The sequence below is a fragment of the Heptranchias perlo genome, chromosome 7, assembly GCF_035084215.1.
Source record: "Heptranchias perlo isolate sHepPer1 chromosome 7, sHepPer1.hap1, whole genome shotgun sequence".
NCBI classification, from domain to species: domain Eukaryota; kingdom Metazoa; phylum Chordata; class Chondrichthyes; order Hexanchiformes; family Hexanchidae; genus Heptranchias; species Heptranchias perlo.
The window spans coordinates 53,862,950-53,881,235 of NC_090331.1; the positions used below are offsets into that span (position 1 = coordinate 53,862,950).

General features: G+C 45.4%; 1 protein-coding gene across 1 annotated transcript in view; it reads right to left on the reverse strand.

Annotated features, from left to right (window-relative positions):
- Nucleotides 1-300: 300 nt before the first annotated feature.
- Nucleotides 301-18,286, reverse strand: part of chn1 (chimerin 1) — a 190,975-nt gene continuing 172,989 nt past the window's right edge. Inside the window, exons 10-13 of the mRNA XM_067987580.1 lie at nt 15,605-15,682; nt 14,197-14,334; nt 6,611-6,716; nt 301-1,496 (exon numbers count right to left, since the gene is read on the reverse strand). Coding sequence (XP_067843681.1) covers nt 1,325-1,496; nt 6,611-6,716; nt 14,197-14,334; nt 15,605-15,682 — 494 coding nt within the window. The 3' untranslated portion in view covers nt 301-1,324. The remainder of the gene's footprint in view (nt 1,497-6,610; nt 6,717-14,196; nt 14,335-15,604; nt 15,683-18,286) is intronic.

Genomic DNA, 18,286 nt, shown 5'->3' on the forward strand with positions numbered 1-18,286 from the left:
ACCATTTCTGTAGCATTACCATAATGTTCCTGTTTCAAGTTTTTTCTCCATGGTATTAAATATTTAACAGTTGTGTTTTATCCGTCTACTTAAAGTACTCTGCTCGCTTGTCTGTACTCTGAGTGGATGACAATTTTTCCTGTTTGGGTGATAGATTAGGATTATCTATTAGTAAAACAGATAGTGCATAAATGAGTGCAGAGTAAAGTGACCAAAGGAATAAGAAAACGCTACTAATCAAGAGAAGACGTAGAAATTTAAAGAAAGGAAATACCCCATTTCCATTGGGTTTATATCACCTTTAACAAACCATGCAAAATACTTTTTTGCTGGATTTAACTTTTCAGACATAACAAACAGAATTTTTCAGGTCTTAAGCAATTCAGAATATAATGTTATATATACACATTATTCACCCACTCAGACTAGCATTGTACTCAGAAGCTGATGCAATCCTTTGCTCTTGTGGGGCCAGTTCTTCCTACGTTCAATCATTTCCAACTGCCATCAATATCTACTGTAGTCCATTAACTTATACTTACCTTGAAATCACAGCAATTAAATAACCATTCAGGAATATCACTGAATGTTATGCTGTTATCACTGAATATTTAACCAATATAAGTTTTGTTCTAAAAAAAATTGTTGATGTAAATTTTAATAAATTAATGTTTGCATGCCAAAGTAAAAAACAAAAGTTACACATGAAAAACAAACCAGAGGTTGTTTTGTGTTTCAAGTGAAACAAACACCTGAACATGGTACTGATTATGCAGGTTGTACAGAAATATTATACAAAACATTTTGTTTCAGATCGAAAGAGATCGACAAGTAAAATTTACACAAGTCTGACAAACTATACCATAGTTCAAAAGGCAGAAATGAACATGGGCAAGTGTCACTGAATGCAATATCAATATTGTATTATATTCTGATAGCCTGTGTTGTAGCTTCTGCCCTAGTCCAGAATTATAAACTGCTACAATATAAGTGTAGTTACATCATTTGACAAACACACACAATTTACAAACATGCGCCAAGTTCACTTAATACTATCCAAAAAAACACCAACACTTCCTGTGTTCCATTGAAGATCCCCGACAAAAACGAGGATTAAATCATGCAGTAGCTTTAGCTCACATTAAAGAAGTACAACCCAGCAGTTTTTGTATTCAAAATTACGTTACTGTGTGACTGAGCTGAGTACACTATAAAAAAGTACAAAGGATTGCTGTCATTTCAACCTGCTCACTGAAACAACTACCCGGATAAAATAATCTAACTCATTCTTCCTGTCATCATTTAAAACTGCCCTCCAACAGTTTCAAAATAAAATATCTTCATTTTGGATGAGCATCTCGACCAATAGTCTTTGATAACGTATGTCATTTAAGGCTGCCATGGGATCCTGTTCCGGGGCTCGCATTAGAGTTGGTCCAAAAACAATCCCAAGATTCTCCGCATTCATCAAGTTGTCCTTCTCATGTAGAGTAACCCTGGGAATAACAATGATCCATTTTAGTATACTACTTGATTATAATATTTACTTAGGCACAAGACTATAAAATTACAACTCAAATCAAGTAGTATTTGAAAATTGGTGTATCATGGTATATTGGTACTTTTGACACAAAGGGCCCGATTTTACCAGGGGTGCGGGTTGGCAGCGGGTGGTCGGGCGGGCTCGAGGAAAACGCGCCGGCCAAATTGAGTGCGTTGCGCACGCGATCGCGGGATGATTGATGTGATTAGCCGGCAGTTACGGGTTCCGCGCTTCTCAGCTGCGTGCCGGCGGCCTGCGCATGCGCATTGACGTCTGAGCGACGGTTGCGCTCTATTTAAAGGGGCAGTCCACCAAAGCCCCTCCAGCCACAAACTACACTCCATCAAGGATGGAGGAGCACAGGGGTAAGGCTGCTCCCCGTTTCACGGACCACGCCCTCCAGGTGCTGCTGGACGGGGTCCGCATGAGGAGGGAGACGCTGTTCCCCACGGATGGAAGGAGGTGCCCTGCCAGCGCCACCAAGAGGGCATGGGAGGAGGTGGCCGCGGAGGTCACAAGCAGGGGAAACACCACCCGCACTTGGATTCAGTGCCGCAAGAGATTCAATGACCTCACCAGGTCCGGAAAAGTGAGTACACTAACGCATTCTGCATCACTCCGTCTTCCACATCACCTCAAACACCTCACAACCCCATCTCCACTGACAGTACTGCGCTCCCGCACCAATCCTCACAGCCACCCAACTATCATCCTCACAGTGCCTGCACGTACCCACCGTCCCTGTCCCCACTCGACCACTACCACACACCCCAATGCCCATACAATGGGATGGCCATGTGGCACACGCATCCTCCCATCCATCTGGCACACGTTCAACCCACTCACACCAATGCTTGAAGCGTCTCACATTGTAATCATCACTCAATAACGTTTTTGTGTTTTGCCCTCACAGGAGAAGAGGGCCAGGAACGCACGCGATAGGGCATGCACCGGAGGGGGCCCGCCACACGAGATGGCCCTGACAGACGCCGAGGTCGAGGCACTGGAGATCAGCCGCACGCTGCATTGCCTGTCGATGGCGGATGGCGAGTCTGGTTCTGGCGAAACGGCCGGTAAGGGAAAGCTGGCACTCATCACTCATGATCGTGAATGATCGTAGCATCACATGGCATATGCCGCACCGCCACATTTGGTCACATGCCTGATATTTCCCTCTGTTCTCTTCCAGGACCGTCTGCGATCGACGTCTCGGTTGAGGGCAATTCCTCAGAGGACATGCCCGTCTCTGAGGGTGCATCGTCACACATGAGCCTTGCATCCACCAGCGCAGATACACACACCTCGGTGGGTCCCCCCCCTCAGCTAGTTGGGATTGCACATGGTGAGTCACCGCGCACACATGAGCATGAGCAGACCCTGGTGGCAGGGTCAGCCACGGAGGGTCCGCGTCGGTGGGAGCACTCTTCTCCAGGCTTTGCTCAGCCGGACCCAGATGCTGAACCCAGGGGGCCACCTGTCAAAAGGAGAGTCGTCGAGGGGCACCAGAACATTGCTGAGGTACTGGGAGAGGTGCCACGCGCACTCTCCACAATCGCACGGAGGATGGAGGAGTCCAACTCCTGCATGAGGGGAATGGTGGCACAGGTGCAGGAGGGTATCGCCGAGATAGTGTCGCAGGGACGTGAAGGCATCTCTGAGATAGTGTCGCGGGTAGGTGTGGGAACGTCTGCGGTGGAGGACAGGCTAGCCTCCCTCGAGCGTCACGCACAGCTCACCAATGAGTCCATCCAGGCCCTCACAACGGCTGTTCGGATTCAGGGTGAACAACATTCTGCCGCCATCAACAGGTTGACAGATACATTGGAGGTGGCCTTGCAAGGTCTCACCCACGTCATCCAAACTGCCGTCCAGCAGGGTGGAAGGGGTGATGTGGGCCTTGGCCATGAGAGGGAAGATGGTGAACGGGGAAATGGAAGTGTGGACGCTACTCAAGGCGCCCCCAAGTCTCACCCGTTGCCCCCCTCTCAACCAGTGCCCGCAATAGTCCATCCTCTCCAGGTGGCCGAGTCTGCCCCTGCACAGGTGCAGGAGGAGCAGTCTGTGGAGGTGCCCTCACGGGCACCGAAACCCAGGGGGCGTCGGCCCAAAGCATCTACCCGGTCAGGGCACGAACAGGAGCAACCTGCCACCACCTCTGCTGGAGCCACAGGGGTAGCACCACGTAGGGGGTCCCGAAAACGAACGCCTAAAGTTCCGTGAGCACACAGGGATTGCAACAGGGTGTTTGTCGTTTTTTTTTAATTTTCTACTCTTTGAATGTCACCACAAAATAAACTCACTTTTTCTCACCAATGCTGCCACCTCTTGTCCATAATTCTGCGGCTTGTGCAATATGTCCCTTCCCTGCGCCTCATCATGACGACGACCACCCCGTCCCACCCATTGAGCATAATCCAGTGGGTGCAGGTGTACAGGCACCACTCTTCTGTGGAGGGAGCCTGTATGGACCCTCGTCTGTGCACGTTATGACATGTGAACGCCTCACACAGTGTGATGTTAGGAGAACCGTTGGCATATGAGTGCCTCCCTGGCCTGACGAGCACGCAGGTGAGCCGGTGTTCGGCGCATGGGTCGTTCCTCCTCCTCTCCCTCTTCCTCCTCCTCCTCTTCCTCCTCCACCTCCTCCTCATTGTCGTCCTCAATGTGGGTGGCGGGTGTGCATGGGGCCTCCTCCAGCGGCACCCCTCTCTGTAGTGCCATGTTATGCAGGGCACAGCAGACAACTATAATTCGTCCCACTCTGAATGGCGTGTATTGGAGCGCTCCCCCGGAACGATCAAGGCACCTGAAGCGCATCTTGAGCAGCCCTATAGCCTGCTCAATTGTAGACCTGGTAGCAATGTGGCTGTCATTATACCGACGCTGTGGCTCGGTAATGGGGTTCCTCAGAGGTGTCATAAGCCACGTGTGCAGGGGATATCCCTTGTCGCCGAGGAGCCAGCCGTTGCCGGCGTTGGGTGCGTGGAAGAGGGGCGGGACGGTGGACTCCCTGAGGACGAAGGCATCGTGGCAGCTGCCAGGGTATCTGGCGCACACGTGTAGGAATCTCTGGCGGTGGTCACAAATGAGCTGGGCGTTCATGGAGTGATACCCTTTCCTGTTGATAAACAGCCCTGGCTCATGTGGAGGTGCCCGTATTGCTATGTGGGTGCAATCGATTACACCCTGCACCCGTGGGAAGCCAGCCACAGCATGGAATCCAACCGCCCTCTCCGTCTGGCTGCGCTCATCCATGGCGAAGTTGATGTAGGTCGAGGCCCTGCGGAACAACCCATCGGTGACCTGCCTTATGCACTTGTGTGCAGACGACTGACAGACCCCGGTGATGTCCCCCGTGGCACCCTGGAAGGATCCGGAGGCGAAGAAGTTGAGGGCAGTGGTGACTTTGACGGCGACGGGTAAGAAGATGCTGCTTGGTCCATCCGGGAGCAGCTCGTCATTGAGGAGGCTGCAGATGTCGGCGACTACCTGGCGAGTGACTCTGAGCCTCCGTATGCACTGCTGCTCAGAGAGGTCCATGAAGCTGAGCCTCGGTCTGTAGACCCTGTGCGGAGGGTAGTGCCTCCTGCGACGCATCTCTCTCTGCGGATGCCCTCCATCCTGCTGTGCAGGTGGATGTGCCGCAGCACCGTGTTGTGGGGATGCATGTCTCTGAGGCGGACGGCGTGGACTGCGAAGCTGCTGAGGCTGGTCATCCTGTTCGTCCTCCGAGGATGTCAACGCAGCACCCATCTGGCAGGTTTAGGTTTGCGGGGTTGTGCACGCTAGAAAAGTGTGTCCTCGCACAGGGGTTGGACTTCCACGCCGGTGAATCTTCTTGCTTGGAGGAGGGTGGTGGAGGGCAGGCGTTGCCCAATGTTACGGAGTGTCCTCCTGCGTTGGTGAAGGCTCTCCCCCCCCCCACCTGTGGAATGCACCTTGGCAGCTGCCACAGGCTGCTGGCTGCAACACGTCCGTTGAGAGTGTGAGTGGTTCCCCCAGTATGGGAAACAGTCTCATTTCACTGTAAAATCCGACACCTGTTAAATAAACAGCTCAATCAGGTCATTTAATGACCTGAAATACCAAGATAAATACACTCAAGTGGAACCCCGCTGGCTTTAATTGCCTGCGGGATTCCCACCAGCGGGGCCAATGCACGCACCCCCGCACGTCAGCGCGCAACCAGGAAGTGGGCGGGATCGAGGCGCGATCCGGTCCCGCTCCTCGAAACCGGGATTTTAGAGGCCCCCCCGCCGAGAACGCACCCGGAACCGGGTGCTAAAATCGGGCCCAAAGTCCTACACTTCAATTTTGACCGGCTTTCCAATCAGACGCTCAAAATGTGGAAAAATTGTTATAGTTGCTGCACCTTTGCCAACAAGAACCTGTACAGAAATCAAAAGGTATTCTATATAGAAATACTCCCATTTTAAAAAAAAGTTATCTAATGGCATTGAAAAAGGAGTTAATTAATTTACTGCTTTGAAGCAACTTCGATGGCTTAGTGGTGATAAGATAGTTGTTAGCATGATTTGGAAAACTAATTATAGTAAGCCTTTTGGTAGTAATACATAGTGTGGGGTTAATAAGTTTTTTTTAAATGATATGCCACAAATTATTCAATTGCTCTTCTGATGGATAACACTGTAAGACAATGTACGACAAAATGTATCCCTTGCCAAATACCTACACCACACTTCAAATTGTCTTGTGGAATAAAAATTCTTAATCTAAATTGGAAATTGCAGAATTGGAATACCGCACTATTAAATAATAGGCACCAATGATCATTAATGGGTTTCTTTAAAAACATTTTCCGTCTGCATTCTTCTAAGTCAGGAACAGCATAATGTTTTTTTTTGGTGGGGGAGGGGGGAGGAGAGAAAGAGGTGTGAGGGAACAGAAATATAGACACGTAAGATAAGAGTATTACAATTTATATTTGTTATTGTATAAATTGGAACGTCCCTAACAAAGAAAGAAAAAGAATATTCATTACGTAAAATATGTGTTAACTATTTGTAAGTAAGTGCTATAAAGTTAACATTAATGGCTATGATGTACCTTCTTAGATGAGCCATAAGGTACCTCAGGGTTTCACAGTGTGCAGGTGGCAACATTTTTAATGCTTCATGAACTGACTCTAATCGCTCTTCAGGATCTGGAATCTCTGAAAAAGAAACAACGAAATGTAAAAATATCAAAACTTAAAAAAATTATCCAAACACTTGCAAACTTTACTTAAATGCCGTATTTCCTGTTGACAGAAAGTAGGATGTTTGAAAGAAATCACATGGGGAAGGAGTACTTTTAACTTAAAATACTCCCCTCATAAATAATGTTGAAAATTAAAACTACAAAGAACGTCTGTCCCCGAACGAGGATTCTCCCCATTTACCTTGTGTGAAAGCAACTTCAAGGAGACGTATGGGGGCCAATTTTCACCTCTGTTACAATCAGAAAACAGGCGTAAACACGGCATAATGGAACACCAAGTTAGGTGGAAATCAGTTCCACCTTATTTCCTCCTATTTCAGCCTGCTCAAGTTTCCAGTCAGGTCTGCGGTGAGCATGGGAACTCTTATCTGAAGCAGGTAGGAGTTTCATTAACATATGTAAAAGGCAGTGTAGAAGTCCCCCCCGAGATTTCATTGTATGTTAGATGCCGAGACCAACCCACTCCCAGGAAACCTAGGGCGCTAAATTGGGCCATGTAGCGCCCGTTGTTTCGCAACGTTTCCAGCGCGACGTGCGCCAGACGCCATCTTGGTATAGCAGTTAGCGCAGGCGCAGATAACGAATGTTGGAATCATGTAAAGTAGGGAGAAAATGGCTTCAATCAGTTTGCAACTCTGATTTAAAGTGATAGACACCATTTTGGGACTTAACGCTCAACTCAACGCATAGTCTTAACCCCGACCATCTGAACGAGTCTTAGAGTGCCTGGAGGACCCCCCACCAGGAGAGAGGGGGAAACCAGGGAATTATAGACCAGTTAGCCTGTTGTGTGGAAAATGCTGGAGTCTATGATTAAGGATAGGGTGACTGAACACCTCGAGAATTTTCAGTTAATCAGAGAGAGCCAGCATGGATTTGTGAAAGGTAGGTCGTGCCTGACAAACCTGATTGAATTTTTTGAAGAGGTGACTAAGGTAGTGGACAGGGGAATGTCAATGGATGTTATTTATATGGATTTCCAGAAGGCATTTGATAGGGTCTCGCATAAGAGACTGTTAGCTAAGATAGAAGCCCATGGAATCGAGGGAAAAGTACGGACTTGGTTAGGAAGTTGGCTGAGCGAAAGGCGACAGAGAGTAGGGATAATGGGTAGGTACTCACATTGGCAGGATGTGACTAGTGGAGTCCCGCAGGGATCTGTCTTGGGGCCTCAATTATTCACAACATTTATTAACGACTTAGATGAAGGCATAGAAAGTCTCATATCTAAGTTTGCCGATGACACAAAGATTGGTGGCATTGTAAGCAGTGTAGATGAAAACATAAAATTACAAAGCGATATTGATAGATTAGGTGAATGGGCAAAACTGTGGCAAATGGAATTCAGTGTAGGCAAATGTGAGGTCATCCACTTTGGATCAAAAAAGGATAGAACAGGGTACTTTCTAAATGGTAAAAAGTTAAAAACAGTGGATGTCCAAATGGACTTAGGGGTTCAGGTACATAGATCATTGAAGTGTCATGAACAGGTGCAGAAAATAATCAATAAGGCTAATGGAATGCTGGCCTTTATATCTAGAGGACTAGAGTACAAGGGGGCAGAAGTTATGCTGCAGCTATACAAAACCCTGGTTAGACCGCACCAGGAGTACTGTGAGCAGTTCTGGGCACCGCACCTTCGGAAGGACATATTGGCCCCGGACTTCAAGGGTTAAGTTACGAGGAGAGATTACACAAATTGGGGTTGTATTCTCTGGAGTTTAGAAGGTTAAGGGGTGATCTGATCAAAGTTTATAAGATATTAAGGGGAACAGATAGGGTGGATAGAGAGAAACTATTTCCGCTGGTTGGGGATTCTAGGAGTAGGGGGCACAGTCTAAAAATTAGAGCCAGACCTTTCAGGAGTGAGATTAGAAAACATTTCTACATACAAAAGGTGGTAGAAGTTTGGAACGCTCTTCCGCAAATGGCAATTGATACTAGCTCAACTGCTAAATTTAAATCTGAAACAGCTTTTTGGCACTCAAAGGTATTAAGGGATATGGGCCAAAGGCAGGTATATGGAGTTAAATCACAGATCAGCCATGATCTTATCAAATGGCAAAGCAGGCACGAGGGGCTGAATGGCCTACTCCTGTTCCTATGTTCCAGTGCTACTTAAAGGGACCATGCAAGATTTACAGGTTAGTGGCTGGATTATTGCTTCTAGCTGCCGAGACATTTGTAACTGTTTTTGGAGGTCTCCTAGCCTTCAATACTAGGACGCGGGGACATAGCCTAACATTTAGAACCAGGACGTGCAGGAGTGAAGTTAGGAAATGCTTCTACACGCAAAGGGTGGGAGAAATTTGGAACACTCTTCTGCAGACGGCAGATGTTAAATATGAGATTGATAGATTTCTGTGAACCAAGGGTATTAAGGAATATGGGACCAAGGCAGGTATATGGAGTTAAGTCACATTGAATGGCGGAACAGGCTCGAGGGGCTAAATGCCACTTGCTGCTTCCTGATATGCGCCACCTTCTCCTGCAAGAAAGCGGGATGTGTGTCTGGGTGATGTGCCTGTCATGGTTGAATAGCTGCCAGTGTGTGTGGCTTGTGAGTTGAGAGTGGGTGGCTTGAAATAGTCGTAATGTGTAAGGGTGAGAGGAAGCACCTGGTTGGAAGAGTTGAGTACTGATGGAGAGAGTATGTTGGTATGTGGGTGATGGGGGGTGTAGTGCGTGGTGCAGTTGGTAGGAGACGCCACTTGACAGTTGACCTCACATGTCAAAGCATTGAACTTCTTCCTGCACTGCATCCATGTTCATGATGCTGTGCACCTGGCATGGACTTTGGCCCCCTGCTGTCTCCCATTACCTTTTGGATATATGTCCGGAGGGCCTCTTGCGCCCCACTCCCCCTGGGGATATAGGATGTCCCTCCTTCTGTCCACCTCTTGCACCAACGTCTCTAGTGCATCAGCAGAGAACCTTGGTGCATGCACTCTCGCAGGCCTGGTACCAACTCAGATCAGCAGATTGGTGAGGTCTGGCGTGCAGATTGGAGGATGTGGGATTTAGTAGTGCGCAACCTTTATTCAACATTTTAACAAATCTCAACAGTGTGTAAACATAGGGATGGGACCTGCATCTGTGTTTTACATGTGCGATGCCCGATCTCCGTTCAGACTCCGTGCAGACAGCAGACTGCTATTTTAAGCAAATAACAGGTACCAGCTACCTTTAAGAGATTGCGCTCCTCTGGTGATGGAAAGTGCAAATTGCATTGATTCCACGTGCAAGGCCTGGAATGGAATGCTGATTGCAGGTGAGTCCTCCAGTGGGCTGCAACTTGCGTCCTGCCTGCGCAGCGGCCATTGGGCGCAGGGTAATAGCACATCACGCTACCTACGCCAAAAAACGGCCCCTGTCCAATTTCTCCCCCCTAATGTCCAGGGTTACCAGGTGTGAATCTTTCAAACAGGAAGTCCTTTAGAAGGCAAAGAGTAAGTGTTTATGGGCTATTTTTGAGCTGTTTCAAGTTTTTCTTTCTCCTGTTGGCACTTAGGCTTTTATGTGCATTGCTGCCCTGTTGCCTTTAATTGTTTTTCCCCAGCACCATTACTGGCACCTATGGATTCACGCTGGCATATATGGAACAGGTGGAAGACCTATGGAGAGATGCCAGGCAGGTCAGGCTGTTCGAGAGGTGTACTGTGGCCTCCAGCCAGCAGCAACACACCTATATCTGTGGACAGAAGTGAAATCTGGCAGACGTAACAGTGGTGGAGAATCTGTAACCTTAGAAAATCTATTAGTATACCTATGATTGGATTCAGAAATTCAATGCAATTTGTTTAAATTTCCAGATAATCACATCCCAGGATGGGCAGTGGAATCAGAGGAAGCAGCACAAAATGAGCTGACAAAATAAGTAAGTGGGAAGAACAATGGCAGATGAAATTTAATGCAGACAAGAAGTATGAGTGGGCGACAGACGTAATACATGAATTATGTTAAACAGCTAACAATTAAGTTGAAAGTAGTCTTAATACTCGATTTTCAACATGTCCAATCAATGCAGAACAGCAATGAACAAAGCCAACAGAATGTTGAACTATACTGCCAAAGCAGTAGAATATAAGTCAGAGGAAGCCATTATTAAACTGTATAATTCTCTGGTCAGACCTTGAGTACTGTGCCAGATTCTGGTCATCGAAATAAAAAGGAGCCATTCAAGCACTGGGAGACGATGTGGAAGCCACAAGGCTGATCCCTAGTGTTAGGGATCCGACTTATGAGGAAAGACTGGACAAACATGGGCTTTTTAGCCTGGAAAGGAGGTGACTGAAAGGTGATTTTATAAGAGGTATGTGAGACAGTATACAGTATGGATACGGTAAATCCAGAAAACTAGGATGGGGTCAAAGTAGTAAAAGGCAAGCTTAGGGCTGATATCAGGAAGTTCTTCTGAGTGATCAGTACATGGAATAAGACTCCCAGATACAGTGGAGGCAAAAATCCTGGAATCATTTGATAAATGGATGCTGCAAGGTGGGGGGGGGGAAGTTTACAGCCTTTCTTTATAGATCAATTAACATTTAGCCGTTTAACTTTTCTCATGCGTAATTATCTTGGCAGTGGAAATGAGCAGGGTTAAAATTGCTGTGCAGCAGTTACCGCTCCATTCCCACTCCAACTGCCATATTTACTGGGGTCTTCCATTGGGCAGATCAGGCGCACATCTGAATCCGGCGGGAGCCTCATTACTGTATGTAAGTTGGGGTCCCGTGATGCACATAGGACCCCAATGCAATCTAGAGACACAACTGGGGGGAGCGTGCTCCATATCCCTTGGTACCCTTACCTAATAAAAATCTATCGATCTGTGTCTTGAAAATTTCAGCTGACCCAGCATACACAGTCTTTTGTGGAAGAGAGTTCCAAATTTCCACTAAGTTTTGTGTGAAAAAGTGCTTCCTGATTTCAGTCCTAAATAGCCTTGTTCTAATTGTAAGGCTCTGCCCCACAGTTCTGCATTCCTCCACAAAGGAAATAGTTGAGTCAACAGCAAGTGGAATCTTTAGATTGGGGAGGAGAGACTGATGTACTTGTTCAGTGGGGGGAGGGGGAGAGACTGCCTCAGAATGGGAGAAAGAGGTCATTAATAAATAAAAACAGAACATGCTGGAAATACTCAGCAAGTCAGGCAGTATCTATGGAGAAAGAAACAGAGTTAATGTTTCAGGTCAATGATCTTTCATCGAGGTAATTGAACTGAAACGTTAACGCTGTTTATCTTTCCACAGATGCTGCCTGACTTGCTGAGTATTTCCAGCATTTTCTGTTTTTATTTCAGATTTCCAGCATCTGCAGTATTTTGCTTTTGCCATTAATAAATGTTCTGCTCAAAAGAAGGAAAATGCAAAAAAGTGATGTGGAAGGTATATTGCCTTTTTAAACTGTTGGGATCACAGCAATGGGAGGATAACCGGGAGCCCTGCAATTGCATGAAAATAACCTTTGGGACAGCAAGAATCCCATAGGCTTGGAGAATTCATTTTTTAGGCTGCGGTTTGTCTGTTGAGGGAACTTAAAATAAAATTGAAAATTGAGCAAAAAAAGTGGCAGATGGATTTCAATGTCAGTAAATGTGAGGTGGTATATTTTGGTAAGAATCTGAAGTAATAATTATACTTTGAATGGAGGAAAGCTGGGTGATATGGAAGACCAGAAGGATTTGAGGGCTCAGGTTCATGACATTAAAAGCGGGAACTCACATGGATAAGGCCATTAAGAAAGCTTATGGAATGCTGGGTTTTATGGCAAAAGGTATAGGATATAAAAGTAGAGATATAATGGTGAATCTATATAAAACCTTAGTAAGACCACAGTTTGAGTATTGTGTACAGTTTTGAGCTCCACATTATAGGAAGGATGTTGAAGCAGTAGAGGGGCTACAGTGCAGATTCACAAAGATGATGCCTGGTGTGAGGAAATACAAATTTTGAAGAAAGATTTGAAAAATTGGGGCTGGGTTCATTACAACAGAGGAGATTAAGGGGTGATTTGATAGAGATCTTTAAAATTATGAAAGGATGGGACAGAGTAGATAGAAACAGACTGTTTCCAATGGGATCACCGCTGACCAAAAACTTAACTGGACCAGCCACATAAATACTGTGGCTACAAGAGGCTGGTATTCTGCGGCGTGTGACTCACCTCCTGACTCCCCAAAGCCTTTCCACCATCTACAAGGCACAAGATAGGAGTGTGATGGAATACTCTTCACTTGCCTGGATGAGTGCAGCTCCAATACACTCAAGAAGCTCGACACCATCCAGGACAAAGCAGCCTGCTTGATTGGCACCCCATTCACCACCCTAAACATTCACTCCCTTTACCACCAGTGCACAGTGGCTGCAGTGTGTACCATCTACAGGATGCACTGCAGCAACTCGCCAAGGCTTCTTCGACAGCACCTCCCAAACCCATGATCTCTACCACCTAGAAAGACAAGGGCAGCTGGTCACACACCTTCCCGACTTGGAAATATATCGTCGTTCCTTCATAGTCGCTGGGTCAAAATCCTGGAACTCCCTACCTAACAGCACTGTGGGAGAACCTTCACCACACGGACTGCAGTGGTTCAAGAAGGCGGCTCACCACTACCTTCTCAAGGGCAATTAGGGATGGGCAATAAATGCTGGCCTTGCCAGCGACGCCCACATCCCATGAACAAATTTTAAAAAAAGCAGTTGTGAGGTCTGGAATGAGGAGACATAGATATAAGATTATATATAAGAGATTTAGGACAGAGAGCAGGAGAAACTTTTTTTACACAGAGGGTTGTGGGGCTGTGGAATGCACTACTGCAGTTAGTGACTGCAGTAGGGACCATGTCATCATTTAAGAATAGGTTACTGAAGAAAAAGGGAATAATACAATGGGAAGAGGGGATTAGGACTACTCCACATGTGAAGGATAAATGCTGACATGGACTGGTTGGGCCAAATGGCCTGTTTCCACATTGTAATTTCTTTGTAATACGCAGGATGAAGAAAAAGTCATAGTTTGCATCACATTACCATTATCTCACCAGAGAAGAGTTACTGAAGCCGAAATGGTAATAAGCCATCAGACGACCAGTGAGTGGAACTGCAGGTAGACTGAAACCGAATTCTTAATAGGGAAAATTGTTGAGTCACAGGCTTTTGTGACTAAAAAGTGTGACCAAAATATGACTCTGTGAACTTGAAAACCCTATTAGAGCACCACCCACAGACACCACAGGCAATTACAACTGTATAAATGCAAGTTGTTGTTCTTGTTGTAATGGGCTGTGGACACAATTTGCATTGAAAAGTCCATAATCAATGTTGACAGATGACGGGGCATACCGATTTTAACAATAAACAAATAGATTTTTAAACACACATAAGTAAATCAATAACATGATTATTTGATATAAATAAAATCACTATACTCACGTGCAGCTTCAATAAATTTTGGGTAAGCATCATATGTGATAAGTGGAATGGGCAAATCTCTGAAGTACAGTTTAAGCGCACCAGTAATAATATTTATATCTTCATAAATATTAATTGAAATGTCTGCTTTCTCACCATCTAGGACCAAAAAAAGGTTTTAAAAAAAACACCAAACAGATATTCAGTTCAACATAATGATTATACTCTTGTATTATATTTGATATGTTTAATATTTAATCAATATAAAAGCAAACTTGTTTTGTTTTTCCATTTTTATAATTTTTCCATGCAACATCCTTCTGCAAGGAGAGCATGGCAGACCATGTTGCAGACAGACCTATGGTTGTCATTAATATCAGGCAGCATCTTAAAAGTTAAGGCAGTTGCTTCAATCACATGCTCCAAATGTCACCATGAACAGTAACAGAGTAATATACATTTTGGATAGAATGATCCTATGAGGCAATTTTTTGTGGAAACAGCTACACACACAAGGTCACCCACAAGATGTTATCTAATATCAACAAGGTAAGAAAAGCAATAGGCTCCTTCTGTGCTCTCCCAAACATAGTGAAAATCTGCAATGTTTTAAGCTGCATTTCTTTCTATGATACAGCACCAACTGGCTCACAACACTAGAGAAGATTTTGTTTGGGACAAAAGTATATAGTTTTGCAAAACGTTGCCCTCTTAATCGTGCGATTTTGCAGCTTTAATGGGGTTTCATGTTTTTGATTGGCAGTATTAATATATTCGAAGCTTGAGCAAAATAAAATGATCTGACTTTTCAGTCCCCTTTAACAGGATAGGACTGGGGTATTAGCTTCTTTTTTGGCTGACTTTTAAAGTTGCAGTAGATTTAAAACATTTTGCAAACATTGATACTACTTGAGGAAAAGAGTGGGGATTACGATTTTTTTGGACTCCTCTTTCATATACAATCTAATGAAAAAAAAACTGCAAAACTTAAATAATATTACTGTCATGCAAGGAGAAAAGCTTAAGTTCTTTGAAAGCTAAAATCTGTCCTTCTCTATCAACTAATAAAAATAGATTTACAAGTTTTCATCCAGCTGCTGTTGTAGCTCACTGTATGCCTGAATTCACATGGTAACCAGATTAACATAATAAGTCTTTGTAGTTCTTCATCTGCTCTACCTTAGGAAGCCCGAGGACTGATGTTAGGTATCTTTATTTTAACTTTCAACTGCTGCAGAACATAACAAATCTGAAATCTTTCATTTTCTCTGACTCGACTTTGGCATAGCTAGATTTATGCAGTTATTTTCAAAACTGAAAAATCTAGAAACCAGTCAAGGTAATAGTATTCATCTGTTTGTTGTGAATACCATAGAGGGTTTCCTCACAGTTAGCTGTGTAAAATTTCAGAAAATGAAACTGCACATACCTCTGTCAAATGCCAGCTTGACATCTTCAATTAGATCACTAAACCCTGATACTCTATACAAACCTTCAGACTTCAGACCTACAAAATATAACATTTTTAATAAAAAGGGTTCTCCAGAGCATTATGAAACAGGCAATATGATAACAATAAAAATTTTACTCGAAAGTAATTATATCATATATTAAAAATTGTAGGTGGATCAACACATTCCATTTCAAAGTGTATTGAAAACCCTATATCAACTGTTTTAATGGCATTTTTATATTAGATTTATCTGCAATACCTGTAGGTGGTGCTGTGATAGGAGTTTACAATGTTATTATTTTAACTAGTATTAGTAATGCCTACCTGTACTAACACCCTAGCTGCTAACATAAAAGCTATTATTTTATACTGAGTTTGAGTATACTTGCAGTTACAAGCTCAAACAACCGGGTGCTGCTTTAGCGCTGTCTAAAGGTCTGAGACTCCAGTGCTGTTAGCCACATTAATAAAGGAAAGTAAAGATAGGGAGAAAAAACTTTTTGTAAATTGAAATTACCTTTGTAAAAACCTGCCGCATTCCAGAAATCTTCTTTTTGGGTATTTTCGCTCCAAGTTTTCTGTCACTCCTCAGGTTGTGTTTCTGCCTAAGGCCTTTGGGCTTGTTCTGAGCTACCTGCCTTAAAAAATTTGAAGGCAGTTTGCCTGCCTATCCCCATGAGCTATGGAATCCCCACCAACCCCCATGTCTGCCCTCCCCCCAACCCATTGGCCACCTTTGGTGCTACATCGTGCCTGCATTCCTCCCACATTTCTCCCGGGCCCAGAATCCCAACATGTCACTCCCCTTTGAGTGTTAACCACACCGTGCCAAGCCCATGGGTGAGCTCCATAGCAAGCCTCCCCTGCGATCATATCACCCACCCATCACCACTCCTTGTTGCATCTTCATTAGTGGCTGCTGCACCAGTGTAATGGCCGCCTCTTCCTTAGTGAGCCCAAGTGTCCTTGCTTGCCTGCCTAAGGGATGTTGTACTCTCAACTCCTCCTTTCCCCACATTGAACATGCTTCAAGGCTTGAAAGCCCGATCCTTGGTAGCAACAATCTTGGTCCTACCAAGCTGTGAGTGTTCTGGGTTCTGGTGCCAATCTCTAGCCACTGATAAAAAAAATCCTGCCTTCAAACGATCATATTTTGGGCCCCGTGGCCTACTTAAGATTCAAAAGTCGCGGCCCATTGATATTATTGGCGCCGCGATCTAATTTTAAGGTCCATGCAGTGGGAGTCCAGTGCTGTCTGCTGCCAGGCAGCTGCAATACGGTGAGAGGAGCCGACTGGCCAGAAGAGACCCAGGTAAGTTTTAAAACTTTGCCTGTCTTTGAACTCTTTGTGGGGCAGGAGGAGAAAGAGTGCTCCCTTCAGGGTGTCTTTGGGCCTCCCCAGCTCCAGCACTCTTTGATCTTTGGGGAATCCCCAGCCCCCGATCTTCACTGAAATGAATCCCGGGCCCAGCCTGCCCCTCCTACCTCGATGCGTGGGAGTCCCCTTCACACACTGATTGCTGGGACCATTCCCATGGGTCCCCGGCTGCGGCCTCTTGCCGCCGGATTCCCATTCCTGCCCGCTGGCCAGATAGTCAATCTAGCCGGGTGTCGGCGGGACTCTGGAAATATTTATTTACACACTTACTACTGGGGAAATCTTCTACAAACATCTTTCCAAATTCTACTCCCTCCCACATTCACAGTGCTGCCAGGCCCTGAAACAACTCTCTCCTCTCCCCTTTCCCCTAAGTTGAAGCTCCTAAAATCAGGCCACAGGCCCAATTCCAGCTCCGTCCTCTCTACTACTACCAGATTCCCACACCCCCGACTGTGGCCGCCAACTCAACCTCAAAACCTGAGATTGGCAACAGCTATGTTCCTAGTTGTTGCCGGGAACCTGTTTCCAAGTTCTAAAGCATTTTAAAATCTGTTGAAAGGCTTTCATCAATAGTGGGAAAACCTGTATTATTTAAAATACTCAGCAGCCTGGAGAAACCCTTTTAAAAAAACACCTCATATACCCTCAAGGCTGACTCAGGGTCCATTCACAGCAGAGCATGGAGCCGGCTCTGACTGATGTGTGGTACTGTGGGAAAAGGGTATTTGTTTTCAAGCAGTAGCTTGAGGAAACCTCTATTAATTAAAATAAATGCTGACCTTCGCAATACAAGTTTCCCCATCTCACTGCTTAGAAAACCATTTAAGAAATATCCTTCCCCATCGCTGTCATGACTGCATATCATATCGCCCTGAGCACCCATACCTTTGTAACACTCAAGGTCACTGATTTACAGTTTCCATGAAAATATGCATATAATCACAGAATTCAAGCCTGAAATTATCGTTAATACTCCTACAGCACTCTTCAATTAAAATAACTTATTCAGCCATGGTTTAGTGGGTAGCACTCTCATCTCTGAGTCAGAAGGTTGTGGGTTTAAGACCCACTCCAGAGTCTTGAGCACAAAATCTCGGCTGACACCTCAGTGTAGTACCGAGGGAGTGCTGCACCATCTGAGGTGGCACCTTTCGGCTGAAAAGTTAAATCAAGGCCCCGTCTGCCCTCATAGGTTGACCTAAAAGATCCTACAGCACTATTTTGAAGAGGAGCAAGAGAGTTCTCCCTAGTGCCCTGGTCGGGCTGCTGTGTTTCCT